Source organism: Phyllopteryx taeniolatus, chromosome 11 (genome assembly GCF_024500385.1).
Source record: "Phyllopteryx taeniolatus isolate TA_2022b chromosome 11, UOR_Ptae_1.2, whole genome shotgun sequence".
Taxonomy (NCBI): Eukaryota; Metazoa; Chordata; class Actinopteri; order Syngnathiformes; family Syngnathidae; genus Phyllopteryx; species Phyllopteryx taeniolatus.
The window spans coordinates 12,462,586-12,485,251 of NC_084512.1; the positions used below are offsets into that span (position 1 = coordinate 12,462,586).

At 42.0% G+C, this 22,666-nt stretch overlaps 1 protein-coding gene across 1 annotated transcript in view; it reads left to right on the forward strand.

The window, feature by feature from the left end:
- tacc2 (transforming, acidic coiled-coil containing protein 2) overlaps window positions 1-22,666 on the forward strand; it is a 51,070-nt gene that overhangs the window by 24,201 nt on the left and 4,203 nt on the right. Inside the window, exons 7-19 of the mRNA XM_061789941.1 lie at window positions 1,617-1,862; window positions 12,000-12,100; window positions 13,088-14,471; window positions 15,598-15,633; window positions 16,950-17,007; window positions 17,085-17,277; window positions 17,565-17,614; window positions 17,701-17,810; window positions 17,908-18,061; window positions 18,426-18,563; window positions 18,812-18,904; window positions 20,097-20,156; window positions 22,229-22,369. Coding sequence (XP_061645925.1) covers window positions 1,617-1,862; window positions 12,000-12,100; window positions 13,088-14,471; window positions 15,598-15,633; window positions 16,950-17,007; window positions 17,085-17,277; window positions 17,565-17,614; window positions 17,701-17,810; window positions 17,908-18,061; window positions 18,426-18,563; window positions 18,812-18,904; window positions 20,097-20,156; window positions 22,229-22,369 — 2,764 coding nt within the window. The remainder of the gene's footprint in view (window positions 1-1,616; window positions 1,863-11,999; window positions 12,101-13,087; window positions 14,472-15,597; window positions 15,634-16,949; window positions 17,008-17,084; window positions 17,278-17,564; window positions 17,615-17,700; window positions 17,811-17,907; window positions 18,062-18,425; window positions 18,564-18,811; window positions 18,905-20,096; window positions 20,157-22,228; window positions 22,370-22,666) is intronic.

The following is a 22,666-nucleotide window of genomic DNA, read 5'->3' on the forward strand; positions in this document are numbered from 1 at the left end:
GCATGACTGTGAGTGCGAATGGTTGTTTGTTTCTATGTGCCCTGCGATTGGCTGGCAACCAGTTCAGGGTGTACCCCGCCTCCTGCCCCATGACAGCTGGGATAGGCTCCAGCACGCCCGCGACCCTAGTGAGGAGAAGCGGCTCAGAAAATGGATGGATGGATGGATGTTTACTTTAAACTGTACTGTAAATAAATGGTTTCCATGGTAATTAAATTCAGCTGCATATGCCTCTGATGGCTCTAGTGAAGTGGATAATCTCACAGCTGTAATTTATTTACAAGTCTTTGAGTCATGTTTTAATCCCTTTGAGTCATGTGTGAATGTACAGTGTGTGTGTGTGTGTGTGTTGATATACTGACATATAAAGCCACCTCTATTCACTTCAAAGTGAAGAAATGTGCTTTTTCTTCATGAGAGTCCCAGCAATCATCATGGCCAACCATGTTCTGACAGCCACACAGTCTCCAGGTGTTAATACAACTTCAACTATGTTTCAAGTGTGTCACTGAAAAGGAGCACATGTTCCCCCTTGTTATGCTGATTTGGAATTAAATCTGGACCAAGTAGGAAGGGTGGGCTGTTAACTACACTTTATTTCAGCTGGCATTCATATACACAAAAGAAATCACAGTGTCCAGTGTAACTTTTTCTCGATCTATTTTCTGTCTGCATTGTTTTCGTCTGACGTTATAGCCACAAGTATGACAATATATTGTGAATTGGTTTTGTCTATTTCCAGCATGCATAAGCTAAGTTGAACATGGATATAGACATCCAACACATGAGTTTGGTATTAAAAGGGTTTGTAATGAAATGTTTGGGATCAAATAAGGTTGAAGAGTTGTAGGATTTTTTCAAATTCATTGTTTGAGTCACGATGAAGCTGTTCAAACCTCAACTGCCCAGGATGAAAATGGGAGCGTCCTATATCTCTATTTCTGAGCTCTGAAACAGGAAGTAGTAGTGATAAATAATGATCAAATTAAAACTGCCTTGTTCTTGTCAGAGCACACACAACTGATTGCAGCAGCTGCCACTCACCACAGTGTGGTTGGACAAACAAATGCAAATACAGTGCTCCTTTAATATAACAAGTTGAAATTTAACAAAATAGTTGGGGCCTAATATGGCTGGGCTCTTCACCCAGCACATCCGATGCTCCATTACCCGAAACATGCTTTAGTTTTGTGGACTCTCTAGAATATTTTTAGAGCCAAGCAGGAGGCCTGTCCCAAGTGGTAACAGCTGCATGGGCGTCCATCGCATCGCCTGTCAGATTAGAGCCGAGCACTCCTGATAAGATGAACCTGGATCAGGGCCAAATCCACTCGCCCAGGTGGCCAATTACGACCGAGCATGACACACTCGGGCAAGCCTCTCGATTCAGGCGTTGTCTCCAAGTACGAAGACAAGCATGGAGTAACATCTAAGGAGGAGAAGGAGAGTCAACTGCATGCAGTTCTAAGCCAAAGCCATATTTGGGATGGTTTGAGCAAGCTTGTCATTCCTCAAGTCAATATTTGATTAAACTGAGGTCACAAAGGTGTTGTGAGGTAAGTCTGCATCACTTGCTAAAAGGCATCTATTGATGTTCTGTGTTCCCTCTCCTGCAGACCCCTCCTCACTGAACACACAGAGAGGAGCACTGCCTTTCACATCGCTTCACCCAGACACCCCCCACCTGCTCCCCTTCCCGACCTCCCCGCTCCTCCACCTGCATCCCCTTCTCCCGAGAAGACGCCACCTGCGTCTCCCCACCGGTCTCCTCTTCCTCCAGCTCCTGCTTCCCCCTCTGCACCTTCCAATCGCCAAAGTGACGACCCCTACCCAACCTCTCCATCTTGCCACCTCCTTCTAAGGTATCAACTTTTCCCCAAACTTTCCTTTTGTTCAGTGTGAGATACACAAAACTGTGTTGTGTGGATGTGGGTTAAGCTATTTCGTTTTGTGTATCCCCTCATCTCAGATGGTTGCTGTGCCCATATCTGACACTAGTCCTTTTAGCCTGCTTGATGAAAATTGGCTACATGCTTATCCGCCAAATTCCAATCAGGGCTCATCAAATCTAATTTAAAAGTGTGCCTTCTTTTTTCTCAGTTTCATATAAAAAGAAAAAAACAACAACAGAAACACACCAACGATATGGTACTCCCAATCAGTAAAAATAAAGTTTAAAAATAGAAAAAAGATTTGTATTATGACATTGTGCTTATGGAAACGGTGTAATTGTGGCTTGTAAATGATATTTCTCAGGAACTAAGTCAAACGTTTACACAATCACATCGTACAGTTCATACAGAGGATTGTGTTAATATGCCAAAACAATTTCATTGTTTATTAAACTTACACTAAAGTGTCACTTGACAAGCTCCTTGACAGTCCTTATTCTAACAAGTGTGTTTATACTTGCAACTTTACAATACTTTTACAATCAGAACGAACGAACCCCCCCCTCCCCAATCCTATGTTAATGTTAATAATTCTATGCGTTATGGCTTGCAAAGCAATGAGAGCATTGTGATGTAATGTTTTTCACTTTTAAAAACTTTGCATGATCCAACAACTTGAAACACCACACATTTGTAATAAGCAAAATGTACTCCATCCTAACGTATTGTGATTGATTTGTTGCAGTGAAAGTATTTGTGTCACAAATACACAATTTCATCCCGGACCACAAAGGCGTTTAACTCACAACACTAATTGGTGCTCTGTACTTCTTTCAGCACTTACATACTGTAGCTTCTTGTAATTGATTTTAAAGTAACTATGCAGTGCAGTGCTTTTTTGCAACCAGCAGATGGAATCGCTCGGTTTACTCGTAGTACACATCCACCCTTCTGCTGCTATCTACTGTTACACACAAAAGCAATAACATACCATACATCAGATATTGTTTTTCAGCAGTATCTCTCTTGATGGGTATACTGTATAAAAGCATACAAACGATGGAGATAAACGCTAATAATTGAAATATTCCCCCACAAACTGATGTTATCATTTACTGCCAAAACAAAGGCATGGAAAATGTCACAAATGTAATGTATTCAATTGTAAAAATTATTAGAGTGGTAGTGTAAATGTGGTTTCAGGAATTTAGTCCCAGTAATTGTCTATAATAGCGAAGTCTTGACTAAATCAATGGCTGTTCGGCATTCAGTGTCCAGATATCCAAGGTTCCCTAAAGGCACCTTTTCATTTTTGCTTACAGAACAGCGTATTTCTATTTATGTTTCACTTTCAATACTGCTGTTTTGCTGTGACCCCATTACGAACTTTCTCTACGCATTGTATTTTTTATGAGCTATTCCGCTGTCCCTGCCATATTGACTTAGCTTCATGTTTTCAATTACTTTTTTCCACTCAGTGAGCGCTTTTGAGTTTCAATTAAAGGGTCTTGGTAGCTTGCTAAATCTAACTATTTAATATTAATTTTGTGTTTGCATTTTGTGTTTAACATTTTAATATTTAGAATTATGAGGATTTAATGTAACAAAATTATGTCACAAATTATGTCACAAACAGTCTCAAGATATTAAATTTACTTTAGTTATCCTTACACTAAATGTCAACCCCTTTACTGTTGTGTGCAAGCCTTTTTGTTACAATCCCAAATAGCAAACATTCTTTTAGGCTGCTCGTGGTGACCTTGATTTCACTCGAGCTGTGTTATAAATCTTTAAAAACAAACAAACAAAAAAAAAACTGCCACTGCAAAGTGCACTCGATATTTTATTCCTTACTTTGAATTGCATATGAGGCCAAAGTACGAGACCAGACTTATGAAAAAGAGATCATTCATGATTAGTGCATCATAGTAGTACATGCTTTTTTTGCATGCTTTGAACATGGAACTGGTCGTGCCGATCAATAATTTTGCTTTAGCATGTAGGAAACTGTGAGGGGGGTAGCATTTCCACTTGTCCCCTCTGGCTGTTAAAAATCGACCATCAGGGCATTTGCGAGCAGAATTATGTTAATATTCAATGAGAACATCCATTAATGGATGGTCTCCATGCAACCCCCATACCCACACTTAGCAAAAAAGTGCCTTTGAAAGACTTGATGTTGCATGCAGTGCAGTGGAACTGGAGATTTTACATTTTCACAGTCGTCATGTCGTCATTCATATTTTCAGTGGAACACCTGAATCTCTGCTACTATGATTTCAAGTGCTGCTTTTTGTAGTAAGCCCGCACAGCACACTTTCCCATGAATGCACAATGGATTCATCCTTCTTATATTTCAGAGCCCCCCCCCCCTTTCCCATTGCTTCTTGGTCAATCAAGACGGAACTTTGTGGAACTTGTTCCTACTCTTATTTCATCACAGAGGACTTTTTCTTAATAGTAGATGTCTAAAAAATGACAAATTGGAGTACATTACTGGTCTTTCTAATGCCAAGTTTGGTGAGGGGGCCAGTAAATTAGACCAGCACACGTCAAGTCAAGTTAATTTGTATAGCCCTTAATCACAAAGGAGTTTCAAAGGGCTTCACAGGCCCCCAGTTGGCAATGATTGACGACATACCCTCATCTAAACCCCCCAATCGGACAAGGAGAAACTCTAAATCCCATTTGGGAAAAAAACAAACCTTGAGAAGGGCCACAGATGGGGTGGGGGCCAGCCGTCCAAGATGACCAGGCTGCAACGGATGTCGAGTGGGCAACATTTATCACATAGTCTGGTGCTGTACAATGTTCATTAAGATGGCATAAGTGTGCATTTAAAGAGAAAAAGGCACCGCATGGTAGATGCCTTCTGGTTCTGGCTTAAGACCTGACGCAATCGTTCGGAGCAGAATCCTCCATGGCAACAACCCCTGGGGGATAAATAATTAAATAATAAATGCACAATTCATTAAAAATAAATGTATTAACTGTGGCGGCACGGTGGCTGACTGGTTAGAGCGTCAGCCTCACAGTTCTGAGGACCCGGGTTCAATCCCTGGCCCCGCCTGTGTGGAGTTTGCATGTTCTCCCCGTGCCTGCGTGGGTTTTCTCCGGGTACTCCGGTTTCCTCCCACATCCCAAAAACATGCATTAATTGGAGACTCTAAATTGCCCGTAGGCATGACTGTGAGTGCGAATGGTTGTTTGTTCGTATGTGCCCTGCGATTGGCTGGCAACCAGTTCAGGGTGTACCCCGCCTCCTGCCCGATGACAGCTGGGATAGGCTCCAGCACGCCCGCGACCCTAGTGAGGAGAAGCGGCACAGAAAATGGATGGATGGATGGATGGATGTATTAACTGTACAAGCAAAATTTTGAATGCCATTTTAATGTTCTTACTTGTGTACTAAATTAACTAACCACTGCTGTTATCCATATAAGATAAAAAGTCCCAAATTGACCAATGAGTGGTGCAATGTTATGAAGATTTGCACATCTCACTTCTCTTAATTGTTTACAAATAAGTTAATACATTGTTACTGAAGTAATAACCTCTCTAAACCACCCAAAATAAATAAATGCTTCAAATACATTCTGCTAACCTACCGTATATTCTTCTTTGTTGAGGCTATGCCGGTGCACCATTTGGAAAAAGTGCTGCAAAAAGCAAAACATGCTCATCAGTTAATCCTTTTAATGTTCACTGAACTGAGGTCTCGTGATGAACAGTGAGGTCGTGTGTGATGTCGTGCACAACGGCAAAAAAGGTTTTGTGTGGCTTTAGTGATATTTTTATCTATAAGTGGCCTGCGATTGACTGACAAGCACTTCAGGGTGTACCCCGCCTTTCGCCCAAAGTCAGACAAGACTGGCTCCAGTTCACACACAACCCTAGTGAGGATAAGCAGTACAGTAAATGGATGGATGGATGTATATTTGGTTGAATTTTGAGTGGTACAACTTGAGGGGTGATGTGATAGCTAGTTTGGTTGCTGCTGAGACAATAGATTTGGATCTTGTATACATGTTGGTGTAGAGTTACTGACACAAAGGGAGTGGGCTGGACTCAAAGTTGGTTGACACATCACTACTATTCTCTCCGAGGTTTTAGTTTACGTCAGACAGCGGAGTCGTTGCGTGAAAAAGAGGCTCAAAGTATTTTTTTCATGCAGCTTCTGAATGACAAAGGAGGATGCAGGCACAAGAAAGGCAAAGGTGCAAGAGGCATCATGCAAAAAGGAGGGCCCTGTGTCTCTTTAAGGGTCTTCTATTGTTTGACTCTCAAAAAAGGCTGTTTGTCTTTCTTTAAAGGCACAGGCGTCTGCTGCTTCTTTTGTGGGGTGGGGGGCGTCAAGGGGAATGGAAGGGGGAGGAGGCAGTGTGTGCAGCGTCACAGCTCAGCCACATCCAAACAGAGAGGAGGCACCTCACACACGTGAGACGACCAGAGAGCTGGATTCTTAGTGCATCGTTTTGGCTTAGTCTAGCCATCTACTTGAATGCTTTAGCATAATTTTATAGATGAACGACATGGAAAAAAGTCATATGTCCACAACGTGTGAAGGAGCTGAGGGTGAGGGACGCTATGCATAAATTGACGAGCATTTAATCGTCCGCTGACTCGATGCGAGGAGCCAGACGAGGTTGTTGTCTGCAGTGCAGCGTTCTGAGCTGGCGCTCGCCTCCGCTGGCGGCACGTTGCTCCAAGGATCACAGCAAACGGAAGAAGGAGGTTTAGAGGGAGCAGGTGGATGTGGACAGTGGCTGGAGTGCAGGCGCAGGTGGGAGGGGAGGGGGGGGGGGGCGGCAGAGGTAGCAGAGAATGGGAGCCAACGAATCCATGGAGCAAGGACAGACCTGTCCTATTCAAGAACACATGTGAGTCTCAAGCTTCTTCTTCTTCTTCTTTTTTATTATTATTATTTTGAATCTAATCATTATCCTCTGCCTTGATATTACTCCGCCAAGTCCAGCCAACTGATCTTTGTTGTCGTTTTGCTTTTGTGATGTAAATAAAGGGATCAGCGCACATGCGCAGTCTCGCCCACATGTGAATCATTTCTATCGGAACTATAGAAGCCAGATGGAGGCAATGAGTTCAAGCTGATGGGCTGATGTGGAGCCAGTATTAAAATGGAGCACGGTGTGCAAGAATATGACTGGATGAGAGAGTTAGGGACAGAGCAAGAACGCTCCACTTAGTTTTATTTATAGCTCAGACGCTTCTGCACTGGGGAGCAAGGACCCGTGCAGTGAGAGAAAGGAGCGAGATGGGGAAGATGTCATTTATAACGTAGGGATGAATGATTGATCACAGGGAAGCTTGACTAAATATGGACTGAGGACATTTATTCATGTCTCATTGCTGGGTGGTTGTGTGAGTTGTCCTTCACAACACATCACAATATTTATTTTACTGTGCTAGAATATTTGACACGACAACTAAATACTTCAGAATCCAAAATAACAGTTACTGTTACGGTCTGTCGTGATGGATGTTGGGAATTGTGCTCCTGTACCTTGCATCCGATCTCAGTATCATCATCTTTTTGAACCCTCTCCCCGCTGTTCATGCAACACTGTTGTTTTAACGTGCCGTCTGCCTGCTCTCAGTATGTCTGATTGGGCTCTGTAGGATTACCTCATTCCTAAAGCGGTAACCCAGAACCCAGTTTCCTTCCCGCCCCCCTTGTTTTAATAATCATTCTCGATTTAGTTGCTTCGTTCTCGGTATGAAGCGGTTCAAAAAAAAAATTTCTGGGAGGTGTTTTTGACAAGATGTGCCGAGTGATTCCATTTTCGAGAAACTGCAGCTGATTAGATCTCTTGTCGCAGGCATTAATAAAATCTTGTGCCCTGATCACCAAATGTCACCCGTAAACACCACGAAAGGTTCCTTCTTACACAAAATTGGATCTTTCACAGCAAGCACAATTCCCACATCATCACCATCGCCACTTCTCGAGACTCACTGAATTGCACAGGGTCAGAACAAAACAATAGCTCCCTCTGCTGGTCTCTTCACATCTAACATAGTACAAACGCGAGTGAAGAATGGACAGTGTAGTCCCTACTGGTATGCAGTGCAATTTGAACTATATAATACAGATGCTATTACTCGTTACTGTTACTGTACTACACATTTACCAATTTTAGGCCACCTCCTAATACAGGTGTGGGCACAAATTTGTGCTCAAGGGCCACATTTGATTTTGAAAACGTAGAGATGCTCCAGGTCACTCGTAGACACGTTGAAAAAGTAAATACAAAATAAATCAAGTTAAAATATCCATCCATTTTCTGAGCCGCTTCTCCTCACTAGGGTCGCGGGCGTGCTGGAGCCTATCCCAGCTATCATCGGGCAGGAGGCGGGGTACACCCTGAACTGGTTGCCAGCCAATCGCAGGGCACATACAACAAACAACCATTCGCACTCACATTCACACCTACGGGCAATTTAGAGTCTCCAATTAATGCATGTTTTTGGGATGTGGGAGGAAACCGGAGTGCCCGGAGTAAACCCACGCAGGCACAGGGAGAACATGCAAACTACACACAGGCGGGGCCGGGGATTGAACCCCGGTCCTCAGAACTGTGAGGCTGACGCTCTAACCAGTCATACACCGTGCCGCCCAAGTTAAAATATGTTAAGTTAAACGATAAATATATTTATTCATATCATTTTATTTCTCACAGTGCTTTACAAAGTTATAGAATATAGTCCTACATTGTTGTACAGTAATACATTGTATAAATATATATTTTACACGCATAAAACTTTTTAATTTTAATATATAATATATCTATTCTCGTTTTTCATCCATCCATTTTCTGAGCCGCTTCTCCTCACTCGGGTCGCGGGGGTGCTGGAGCTTATCCCAGCTATCATTGGGCAGGAGGCGGGGTACACCCTGAACTGGTTGCCAGCCAGTCGCAGGGCACATACAAACAAACAGCCATTCACACTCACATTCACACCTACGGGCAATTTAAGACTCTAAATACAATCAACCTACCATGCATGTTTTTGGGATGTGGGAGGAAACTGGAGTACCCGGAGAAAACCCACGCAGGCACAGGGAGAACATGCAAACTCCACACAGGCGGGGCCGGGATTTGAACCCCGGTCCTCAGAACTTTGAGGCAGATGTGCTAACCAGTCGTCCACTCTATTTTTCAACTTTGTTCATTATTTATTAGCTACTACCATTTGTACAACATGTATTAATAGTAGTGCGTGTCAAGCAGCGGGTCTTTATTGTATATTGTTACCTATAATTTATAGGTACAGTATTGTTATTGGACACTTGAATTGATCAATTAATAATAATTATATTCAAATTAATTATGCATCAATTAAATTGTAGCAGTAATGAATAATTATTTTAGTCACTGTCATCTGTTAAAATGAAGCACATAGTATACTAAACAGGATGAGATGAGAGGACCGATTGATGAGGAAAGATCGAGAACAGCGTTTGGACAGATACAAATGCAGAAAAAGATATAAATAATGAAAGAAGGGCAGTGAAATGGGACGTAGTTATTGACCATCAGGATCCACGGGAGACGTGATTTGCAGGGATCAGTCAATCCGTGGGAAAGAGCAGCAGCAGCAGGTAATCATGCCTTCCTCATTCTCTCAGGAAGCGTGATGTTGGCTTCCATCATCAGATACAGTAGGTGTTTGATTTTAAGGTCTTATTACCAGCACTGTGGATTTGGCTGGGAGCTGCACTTCTTCTGTCTGTCTGAAGCACAGCACCTCCCACCACACAGCGTCTATCTCTAGGCAGGCTGTCTGTCTCCTCTCTCGACATTGGCTGCTGCTCTCTTTGTTTACGTTCGTCTCTATGTCACACCTGTTCACTCACATGCTGTCTTTCCTCTGGGCATATTTCAACTGCTAAAATTGCAAGATAGTATTGTAACACTAAATACATTGTCAGGTTTGTATCTTCTCTAGAGCACCTCTCTAAGAGTCATGTCATATCTGTTAGATGAAATATGATTTATGTACACGTGTAATTATGGATGCAGAATACACATTTCAAATTGGAGGAAGAATGGAAACTTAATACAATATTAATTTTCACAAAATGTGTACTGGAAAATAACTGTAAAATTAAATCTAAAATGCACTGATTTGATACACTTTACTTTGATTAGTTTGGCTGTTCTCCAATGCATGCATGCGCGTGTAGCATGCAGCCAGACAGTTTTTGCCCGCCATAAACATATGGTGGCAATTCCAGTTACCATGGCAATGACAGTTATCCATTTGCGGTGAGGAAAAAAAAAGGTGTCTCGAAGGAGGAGACAAACTGAGCATTGAAATGAGTGCTAATCAGCTTCTATAAATTATTTGTATTCAGCTTTCTTATAATGCCAAATGTACTAGCTTCGTCACAATCAAAAGGTTGCGAATACAAATCTCAGCTCAAGCAGTTTGCATGGTCTCCCCGTGTTTGCATGGAGTTTCTCTGGGTACTCCGACTTCCTCCCACATACCACATTTATTTGTCTATATGTGCTGATTGAATGCCGACAAATGCAGGATGTTCTTCGCCTTTGGCCCATAGTCAGCAAGGACAGGCTATAGCTCACCTGTAATCCTGAACAGGATAAGTGGTAGAAAAATGACGGATAATTAGAAATCTAAATAAATCACCAGCAAGATTTCTTCTTACGTAGTAATATATTTACTACATATACATTTACTGTCTCACATCACAGCATTTACTAATGGAAATCAAGTGCAGGGGATTGTCGAAATCCAGATGGCGCTTTAACATTCTGTCTAGTCTGGTCTACTCATTACATTTTCATAGATACTTGACTTTGGACCTCCATCACTAGTTTAAAATGACTCTTGTCCAACCATCAATTCATCCATTCATTCATTCATATTCTGTACCGCTTATCCTGTTGAGGGTTGCGGGGAGCTGGAGTCTTGCCAAGTTGACTACAGGCGAATGGCAACTAGTCCAGGGTGTAGTCTGCCTGTCTGTCGCGGTTTATTACAAATTATTGTAATAAAATGTTTTTTCACATGGTTAACGTTGCAGAGCCATACTGACAATAGTATATTTGATCTCTTGTCAACTTGGAAGTTCTGAAGATGGTAGCTTGCTCTACTCAATGCTTTATTTTTATTGTCCATTTGGGACTCATTTCATTGCAATTACACTGTCTGTTGAGATCCTCACGTGCCAGAGCGGCAACATGAAAAAGGGTGTTTCTGTGTCCATGGTTACCTCATTATAACATTTGAAATGTCATGAAAATGAATTCTAGATTTAGTAAAGTGGTGGAGGAGAAAGACAGGCAGGGAGGGGGAAAGTTGATGAAGAGAGGAAGGTTGAGAGAGGTGAGAGAGTGCAAGCAGTCTGTCGATAGTCTCATTCAGATGGGAAGACATCTTTTCCTCCTCACCGGTGGCTATGGATGACAAATACCTTATAAGCAATTTGGAAGGAATGAGACTGCGGATTGGAAAAAAAGACAGCTGAGTATTGAAAATAACAGGAGATCTTGCGTATAGCAGAACAAACAGTGGGCGTCTACCTGTGTATCAGACGCTGGCTGTCGTCTTTTGGACGTTATGGCGGTGAGTGCGTGGCAGGCTCTGTCTCCACTGCAGTGGGCTCGCTGGGGCTGGGACACACTGCTGGGAGGGGCAGCAGGCAGTCCAGACTTGGATCCGGCTTTCGGGCTATTCCGGCGTCTCTCCTGGAGCTCACATCATGACAACATGATTAAGACTGCAGGGGAGCTGGTCAGTCAGAGGTGAGACAGGATGGAATGCGAGAGACATGTTATTGAATAACACAATGGTAATCATTGGGGCATCGATAACAACACAGGGGTTGTTCTTTTGATCTGTATCTGGTGCTGATGAAAGACAAAATAGTATTTACTTTGGATTTTTTTCTTCTATACCTGATACCTGACATTTGGTACATGGACTACTGTACTCCATATTGACACAAACATTTTGCCCCTGTTAAATACCGGGCCGGTGAACAATGAGTTCACAATCAAGGTGATGTCAAAATGATTCATAGCAGTACTGACTCAGTATGCGATTGTCTTTTTGTTGTAGGAGCTCTGACTCTGATGGAGCATTCGAGACTCCCGAATCAACAACTCCAGTGAAGGCTCCCGCAGAACCGCAGAGCCAATCACTACCTATTGATGACAAAGGTGAGTAAAAAACCTGGCATCAAGGTAGTCTAAGAACAAGTAAATATGGTATCCTGATGCAGCACCTATTGGAATTAAGTACTACGCTTCATTCTTGCAAGCTTTCTGGAATTTCTCGATCCTCTTTATTCATCCATGCTTTGGTGGGCAGAGGATCTCTGATTGTGATTATTTCCTAAGACTATCTGTCCTCCTGTGAGTCTCGTTGGTTTCTTTTTAGGAGATTCATCTTTGCATATCAAGTCTTTCATTGAGCAGAATTTATATTAAAAGAATTGTTCAATAATACCAACCAACCATTTAAGTATACACAGATATTATGACTTGTAGATTCTTTGTCCCAAAACATGAATTACTGCGCTTTATTGTGATCCAATAGTAATTCCCACTATAAACAGCAGATAGTAGAGAACTTTTCAAACAAACAAAAATGCATTTACATTTTACCTATCTAAAAGATGTAGACTTATGTAGAATTATTTTTCACTCACTCTTTTGCACTGCATTATGTTGTGATGCAGAATTCATGGAGCGCAACTATTGGTGCCACAAATAGCGCAATGACGATTTTGACATTTGCTAACAACGGGTATTCCAAAAAACAACAGCATTAGGTTTATCAGTATGATATTTATTAGTTCAAATGATTTCTATAATTGACTCACTACTCTGTATTAAATATGAAATACTGTGAACCCCTGCTATTCGTGGGAGGGTATAGCGAAAATCTCTGTCTAATTGTCACCCACTCAGAAAGGTTTGTAATTAACCGTAGATGCCACAACATGGCAACAATACACTTCTTTTTTTCCTAGTAGACGGCCTTAGATGGCCTGACTAAATTAAAGTCCCTCCCCTCACTTCAACATAGATGACCTGACAAAGTTAAGCTCCCCCCCTCACTTCAACCACTTAAAACATTTTAAGTGTTTCAATTGAACAACAGAATTAACATCTTCATGGTGTTTTTTCCTCCTTATTTTTCAGAAGAGACCTCAGTGAGAGATCCCTTCTCCGACTTGATTTCGGATCCAGTTGCCATTGTTTTTGATGAGGACAGGCCAATTGCTGCCAGTGGCACATACAACATTGAAAACTTTGCCTCAGAGTCAACAAGTCAACCACTTACTCGTTCACTCAGCCTCCAGGGAGGAGAGCTTGACACGTGTGGCTTCGATGGATCTGTAACACAAGGCTTTCGGCCACATTCAGAATCTTTCAGTGTAGGCACAGAGAGCAACCCTGGGACACTCCGCAGGCCCAGGAAAGTCCGCCCTGGATCTGTGAAGAAGAAGCCTCTTCTGAGGCAAAACTCCAACCCGGAGAGGCCAAGTTCTACTACTATCACCCCAGAGATCATTAAGTGGGCAAACCCTCAAATCGTGACTCGGGAGGTGAAAGAAGGTGGATGTCCTGAAGAAGGTGGAAGCCCTGCAGAAGGTGGGAGTCCTGCAGGAATCATCAGAAAGACTAGAAAGACTCATGTAGACGCCCCACCTCCACTACCAGAAGAAAACACTCATACTGAATCAGAGGGAAGTCTGTCTGTCCCTTTCTTACCCTTGTACCAGGAGGAGAACCATCTCCCCTCTGCTCCCCCTGTAAAGGAAGACCCCATCCCTCCCAGTGGCACCTATAAATGGGATCCAGAGAACTTTGAGAGCATAGACCCTTTCAATACTGGAGGGAGTAAGATTGCCAACTCACCGATTCTTGGTCGTAAAGGTCCTGAATGTGCCCCTGTTGTTACCCCGCCAGATAGTCCTCCCATCCCTGCTGCGAGGCGACCTCCTCATCCAGCTTCACCTGAAGCACCAGTTACCAACCCTGAAGAGCAACCCATTCTACCCAAACGTGAGTCTGTGAGGCTTGAGTTTGATTACTCAGAGGAGAATAGTGAGGTATCCCACGCAGCTTCTCCCCTATCTAAGAAACTGGGCAAGAAACCTGGTGCCAAAATGCCATTGAGGAAGCCAAAATTGGGGTTGAAGAAGGCCCATCCAGGACAGGCTGAGCAGTTGGACAACAACCTTTCGGCAGAACACAATGGCAACGAAGAGGAAAAGCCAATTTCCAAAGGATCTTACGAGTCGAATAAGTGGGACGATCCAAATTTTAATCCGTTTTTAACTAAGACAGGCATGGCCAACTCTCCTGCAGCATCTGGGCCTTCTTACAGTTTTGATTTTGATGACTCGGTAGTCGACCCTTTTAAATCCTCCAACAAGATTTCAACCACGCCTCCTAAGGCCTCAGCCTCCTTTGATTTGTCGTCAAATGACGACATTGAAAACGACAATGACAATATTGGGGAGCTGGAAGATCAAAATCAGAACAAACCACTCAAAAAAAAGAAAACTCCTATGAAATCGTAAGTTCATCGTATTCACACTCAGTGGTTGTTGAGTTGCTGCTGTTGTTTTGTTTTTGTTTGCGTGTTTAGATTAGTTTGTGTTGTATGTGGCCAACTGCTCTATTACATCAGTGCCTTTTGTCCCTCTCTCTGTCACCTGTACCAGTGGATATGAAAAGTCTCCACGCCAGGGGTGCAGACTTCCAAATGCCAGGTTTTAGTGAAATTAAGAAAAATGAGACCAAGATCATTTCAAAACCTTTTTACACCATTTCTCATGAAATTCAGTTCAGTTGTTCTTGCAAGCTTTTCCTGACATTTTTTGCTTTCCGGCAGAAGCCTGAAGGTTTTGTGCTAACACTGACTAGTGTTTGGAATCATTAATAATTTGTTCCTCCTTGACTAAGGCCCCAATTCCAGCTGAAGAAAAACAGCCCCTAAGCATGATGCCGCCCCAACTATGCTTCACGGCAGATACGATATTGCCAGTTTTATGTTAGCGCCATACCCATTGCTTTGAATTATGGCATCTCTTTCTTTGTAAGATAAGGCTTCTTCTGTCTTGCCACCTTATCCCATACAGTAGCCCAGACATACAGTACTGTATAAAGAAGATAAGAGACTGTTGTCACATGTACTGAACAGCCAGTACTTATCACAAATTCCTGCAGCTCCTTCAGTGTTGCTGGTGGCCTCTTGGCCAGTTTTGGAGGGATGTCTAGTTCACAGTAATGTCACTGCTGTGCCATATTTTCTCCACTTGATGATGACTTTACTATGTCCCATGGTAATTTAAATGTCTTGGATTTTTTTGTTTTTACCTTTCTATTGATGAATACATTTGAAAAATGAGAGCCCTCTAATGCTGTGGAAACTCTCTGCAGACCATGACTTAAGCTGTATGATGTAACCCCCCCCCCAAATTTACTAGAACAGCTGAACCTTTTGTTTATTTGTACTTATTTTTGCTTCTTCTATTTGTACTTCTAAAATATTTATTTTTTTCCAATTGAGGTGTACAATTTATAGGTCACATTAATGGTGGGAAACGTTTTGAGATGATTTATCTCGGTCACACAAAAAAATGGCATTTGAACAGTATTGTGTAGACTTTTTATATCCACTGTATTCTCATATGTCACAGGAAGTCCAGAGGTGTGTCCACTCTATGTTGTTTGTTGTAAGTACAGGGACAACACAACTATCCACCATATTCCATTCCCAATTCCATGTGGATCCCTGTAAACCAGCATGTCATCAATCAGCCTTGCACTTTAATATTTCAACACCCCCGTGACTACAATCAACAGCCCTTTTTACAGTAATCATACACAAACTAAATGACATTAAAAAAGTAAATATTTTGTATGCATACAGAGAGCTAATTGTGTTTATTAACTTCTATTAAACCAGCAGCAACACTTGTGCAGCTAGTTTTGGACTGCTTAATACATGATTTTGGTGTCCATTTGTAGGATTTGCGAGTTGCCATTTTCACAAAGCAACCTGAGCCACTAAGAGACTATGACCTGAATGTAATTTAAGAATAAATTCCTCTTATTTAGTTGATTAGTGCGGCACAGTGGACAACTGGTTAGAGCGTCAGCCTCACAGTTCTGAGGACCGGCGTTCAATCCCTGGCCCCGCCTGTGTGGAGTTTGCATGTTCTCCCCGTGCCAGCGTGAGTTTTCTCCGGGCACTCCGGTTTCCTCCCACATCCCAAAAACATGCATGAATTGGAGACTCTAAATTGCCCGTAGGTGTGAATGTGAGTGCAAATGGTTGTTTGTTTGTATGTGCCCTGCGATTGGCTGGCAACCAGTTCAGGGTGTACCCCGCCTCCTCCCCGTTGATAGCTGGGATAGGCTCCAGCACGGCCGCGACCCTCGTGAGGAGAAGCGGCTCAGAAAATGGATGCATGGATGGATAGTTGATTAGTAGCAGTTTATTTTGGATTACTCCTTAAAGTGCTTTATGATGACTAAGCAGTGAAAAGCCTTCCTGCAACTTTTAGTCAATCAATATTTTAAGTCACAATTTTACATACTCATTTCAATAATATCATGGGTTGAATAATTCATATTTTGATGATTAATTATTTCAAGTACATTGTCTTAATTATTCCCTCTAACTGTAGATAACATCATTTAGTGTTGGAATATTAGAGATTTAGTTTTACAAAATCAAACTTTTCTTTTTTGCATAATGCTGCTTCTAACAATTGTCAATAAATGTTTTCATCAATGTCCTCCTAACCAACCAGCTACATGAACAAGTACTCTGTTTCCATCAAGCTTTTTTCTTTGGCAATGTGTGAAGTAATCAGGGGTAATGTCACTGTAAAGTAGAATTACTCTGTTAAATTGAAATGTTGTCAAATGCAGAAATTAAAAACCTGTTAGATTTTGTAACTATGCAAATTTGAGGGTCTTAATTAGCAGAGGTTACATATCCTCTGAATGTGTGACTCTAGATTAATGATTAGCTTTTTCCCAGTAACACTTTTAGGGTGAAGAGGTCACCAAAGAAATCACAGTTGTCCGACAACTCACAGGTATGTTCATGTGTGCTTACAGTATATAACTTATTTGGCTCTATTAGTTCTGTCTAACCTGTTTCTTTGTATGTCAGGATGCAGACGACCCCGCCTCCCTCCCGCTACAGGATGACCACGCCACGGACGAAGAGAAGCTGGCCTCCTCCACCAGTCACAAGTGGGCAGGCTTGCATGACGTCGATGCAGAATTGATCTCTGAGCATCAGGACTTCCCTCACCCATCGGATCTGACATCATTCGTTAATGAGAGCAGTCTTCAGTCTTCAGGTGAGATAGATACTGTCCAGAAGCTGTGTGACTCTCTTGCATTCACCTTTAGACTTTAACAAAAAGCAAAACATTCAGCAGATTTTCAACAAAAGATATTGGATGGATTATGTTTTTTTTCTTTATTGATTTTCGTTGTCACTTACATAAGCCCTTTGTCCCAGTTCTTTACTACTCTTCCGAGTTGCTGTCTAGCTCAATCCATCAGTGGTACTGTATGTTGGCGGTGTCAGCCGTGTACAGTACATGCTTCATCTGCATCTATTTTGTCTTTCTGTGCCTTTCAGTGCAAGACTATGAAATAGAGTACATGGAAAAGATTGGCTCTTCTTCACCTGTGAGTATTAGCACATGCTCCACGATTGCCAAACAAAATAAAAAACATTTTGTCAATTCACTTTCTTTCTCTGATGTTTCTTGTAGCCACTGTCTGTGAAGAAGCCATCATTATACTTAAATTTGGACTCATTATCAAACACTGTAACCAAGGATATACATGCACATGGATCTGAGCCCAACTCACCATGCACAGGGTAATAGTTTAATAGTAAAGTTGACATTTGAAAATGTGCATTTGTTTGTTGAACAAATTTAACAGATTTGGATTGAATGTCCTTTCTTTCTCTGCAGGAGTTTTGAGGAAATGGAGGCGCAGATAACAGCCAGCATGAAGACCCCAGTCCTAAGTTCCAGGCCTGGTCCTGAAGGCTCTGCGGGAGAAAAGGGCAGGAAAAGAGAAAGTGAAGTACTGAGTCGAACACAAAGTACAGAGAGGGATGAGCAGGTGTGTTTAAAAAAAAAAAAAGTCTGTCTTTAGGAATGTTATAGATCAGTGTACTGTACAGTTCATTGTGTGTTTGTTAAAAAACATCACTGTCTTTTTACTGTCATTTAATTTAATTTCCAGTATGTGTATCATGTCTGTTTGATTACAAATAGAGAGACAGTCACATAACAGTAAATTCCCAGAATGATCCCCATTAGTCAGGTTGACAGCATTCAGGATCTGGAAATCCACACTAAACTTAATTCACCAACAAGTCTTCCACTCAGTCGCTGAGTGCTTGCTTTGCCATGCTGACCTCAACCCCCCCCCCCCCACCCACTCCCCCACCCTGTGCCCACCTCCTCCCGGTCACCCACTATAGCTCAGTAGCCAAGAGGTCCCTTCTTCAGCCCTGACCATATCCCTGTTAGAAAGACTGTCTGAGTCTGACGACCCTGTGCAGTACCTGGAGCCTGACCTCGCTGAGACCAACCCTAATGCATTCGCCCAAAAACTACAGGTGTGTTAACAACCTGATAACCTTCATGACCTGTGGTCCTCTTTTTGTTTTCCTTGTGTTCCTGTGCAAACATTTCACCCTTGTCTTTTCATTCCTCCCTTTTTGTGAGAGCTGGTGAGTGAAGTGTAGATCAAGCCATGTGTGGTGTCTGATCAACTTAAGTGTTCTATATGCTTTTCCCTTCCACTCTCTCATCCTTGGGCCGCACCCCCAACATTCAACGATAACCCCCAATTTGTGCGGCCCAGGAGGAGCTGGTGCTTGCTGCCCTGCGGATAGAGGCTCTGCAAGTAGCCAAACACATCTCTCAGTGCCCTTCCCTCTCCACTGTAACCCCTCAGGTACTGCGCTGATTTAGCCTGCACCTGCTGTAAGTGTGTGCGTGTGTGTGTGTGTGTGTGTGGGGGGGGGGGTTGTTTGGCAGAAATGGTGCATGTTTATCCCTCTCCTTAAACACGCCATTCTGAGTGAACTCACGGCCTGATCAACATGGCGGCTGCACCACTGCATTGTCAGCCCTGTAACCTAGAGTACAGAGTCCCCCTCATCCCAAATCTAACATGGCTTAAAACATGCAGCAAACACTCTCAGTCTGAATCCGATGCACCAGAGTGTTGTATCATTATAGACCCCTGCCGCTCTTTTGCATGTTGTCTGTTCACAAGAGGCTTGAATGTGACTGGTAATGTATTACTTACTACTGTCGAAGCAGTTAAGGCATTCAATGCACATCATGGAGTTTATTTGTTGGGTTGTTCATCTTACAAAATACTGGTCACAATCTGTATGTTTAGTGTTACTAATACAACTGACAAATATCTCTTAGAGGCTGGTGTCTGTAGTTTTTTCCCTGTCTGTAAATTTATATGCTGTGTTTCCTCATAATGGCCAACTGTATCATACTAGGGGACTTGGTCATCAAGACGTGGGTGTTTTTTAGGGCGACGTCCCAATTTTATAATGCAGAAATCCCCCGAATATTTGTGGTTGACTGATTACGGATTCACCAAATGCGTTTTTGGTGTGGACGTATCGCCAGAGGTCCGCTGACAAACACACCAAGCAGTGTTATTTTTAATTTTTTTGTGCTCTTTCTGAAACACTCTTAAGATGCTGCCACAGCCCTGTCTAAATAGGATTTGGTGTCAAGGAAAGGAAGTACTGCATGTTTAGGGTTGGGCATCGTTTGAATTTGAGCGATTCCGGTTCCAAACGATTCTCGATTCCGATTCTTTTAGGGGCCTGGGTCAAAAAAGTTTGCATGGTTTAAATAAAGGGTGTCCGAATTATGAACATCCATTTTCTTAGGTGGTCTTTTCTTGTCAGCAGGCATCAGATGATGATTCTTTTTTTTCAATCCCCAATTTCGTGTCAGTGTTGAAATATTTAGCAACTTTTCCTCTGAAATGTTCTGCACTGTATACAGCAGTACTAAACTTCAGTTTTACAGATGCCATGTATGCTAGAGTATGTACAGTGCAACATTTTTGTTGTCTATCATGTCTCAAAGCATTTGTCCCACACATTTCACAGTCCCGCCTTAAGAAACCCAGCACACGGCGGTGGAACATCAACGGTTCACCCTTACTGAAAGTAAGAGGAATACTTACTGTATGTGACCTGTCCTCGTAACACACCTCCTGCTCAGTCCTTAGATATTTTGACAGTATTGTACTTTTTAATCCACTAATTTTGTATCTCAGTACACTGGATGTGAAAGAGAAGCATACAATATAGAGCAGTGATTCCCAACCAAGCCGTGGCAAACTAATGTGTTGCCATCAGGCCTTGGATCAGGACTGCTGTGGAAAATTAAACAATTACACTTAATTGGTGTAATAATGATTTATTTAAAACAAATATTGTATCTTTGTTCATAAAGTAAACAGGCAAAGATGTCACTCTGAAGAAGTAAACATTTGTGATATTTTTGTTTGGTGACGTGTTGTAGGATTTCTCTAATGTAAAATATGTGCGCCTTGTTGGGAAACACTGAAGAACACATACCTTCAAACCAGTATTGTAGTTATAGACATACTTTGTTGTTTTATCATTTGTAGTACTGAATCTTCTCTATACAACGGTAAACATTGGAACCATGAGTTTTTATTGTACATGTAATGTGTGAAGCAAAGTGCATTTGCATATTTCTGCAAAAATATAGCTTTTTTTTCAGTGGCAAAATTAATCAAGAAATTTATAGAGTATAAAAACAAACAAAAAATAAATCTTAAATTCACCTAAAAATCCATTCCATAGACATACAGTACAAAACAGGCCAAAGCTTAAATCTCCTCAGTGGAAGGACTCAAGGTTTAGGTTATGACTGACTGCTAATATAAAGGTCGTCAACACACTTAAATCGCACAGTAGAGTAGCTGCTGATGATTTTCTGCTATAATATGTTCACAGCTCACCTGGCATTAATATACACTACTGTAAGAAATTCCATCAAAGCAATGTGTCAGCACTCAATATAGACGATATAGAATCAAAACAACTGTCCAAATACCAAGAGACTGCACTGTATCCCCCTAGCTCCTGTAGACCCCAGGTACCTTAATGTAACTAGCTGTCTTAACTTCTCTACTATGACTAGCTGTAATGTCTCACGAGGAGACCAAGCACTCATAGAGCTGTTGTGTTATTTAGTAGAGTTTGTCATGGAATCCCTTGAATGTTGTGTGACACTTTATCTCTGTTAGTAGCCCTGCTGCTCAAGGTGGGGTTTTCTACATTTTTCCAAATGCAAAGACAGTACAAGTTGGAAATTAAAGTTAGTAATATATAGTGGCAATGTACTGACGGATGTGCTCTTTCTGTAATGTGAGACGATGCAACATACTAACAACACAATAACTTTAACAATTATTTTTTGCAGACAATAGGAATGACAGTCACGCTACCACAAGGCCACCTAAACGTGGAGCATCAATCCAAACCCCAAAAGCCAAGAATGTTGGTCTTTACCTTGCTGCTCCAACATTTTACTCTCCTTTCTGCGTATTAGTCTCAATGTCATTCATCTAGTTCCCTGTGGTCTAAACCTAATCCGTCTCAATTAATAAATCCCTCTGAATTTAGTAGTTTTAGGGGACTACAGAGGTCCTGAAACATTATCATGATGTATTTTGGTTTGTCACCTCTCCATTTAAAATCAAATGTCTTGTAATGTTTAGGTCGTGTAAGCAAAGGCAAAGTGAGCAATCCGCTAGCACTCGATTGTGGAAAGAGGAGTTAAATAATGTAATGTGCTTTGACACGAGACTAACGATTGCCATGCTGTGCAGTCTGCTGTTCTGTCCCTCTTGTAAATGATGCTGTTTTGTTTTTTTGGCACTTATCCCCCTCCTCCTTGCCTGTACCAATCGCAAACAAGCTACGCTCTCTGCCAAGCCAATCACTTGGCTATGAAGACTTTTCCATCAATTCATACTGCAGCTGACCAAGTCTTCAGGACCATTGCTAGCCTGCCCATTTACATATTGATTTTTCTGTGTGGTACCTTTTGATGCAATTGGATGCAGCCTTGTAGGTCCAGGTTCAGGTATCCTGTTGAGAACATTAGGTCCAGCCAACGTGCGGCTGTTTGTTCCATCCAGTCTGGAATGTAACTGGCTATGTTTCCTTTCTTCCCGCTCCTCTCATTTGAATCCTGGAAGCAGCACAGAGATCTTTCTTCACCATCAGTGAATTCAGTATCCAAGAACTCGCTGTACGTCCGGACCGCTACCAGCTACATCGATGGAGAGAGTCCACATCTTCCCAAAGATCTGGACCACTCGCTGGGAATCGCAAAAGAAGAGGTGCTCAAAAATTTTTATTTTACACATACTCAGCAGTACGAATGACATCCAGTGCAATGTAAAATATGCCTTAGAACTTATAATCATGCTTAGTTTTTGCTAATGCTTTCAGAGATGTTATTTTACAAAATATTTCATATTGTGGATTTTTGCCTGGTTGCTAATTTGCCTGATCAGGAAAATCCAAACTACAGACCTGAATGCAACCAACATGATGCAATTGAAGTCATTCAGGATGTTTTATCAGTTTTATCTCACCGTGAATGGCAACCACAATAATACACATATCATGTTAAC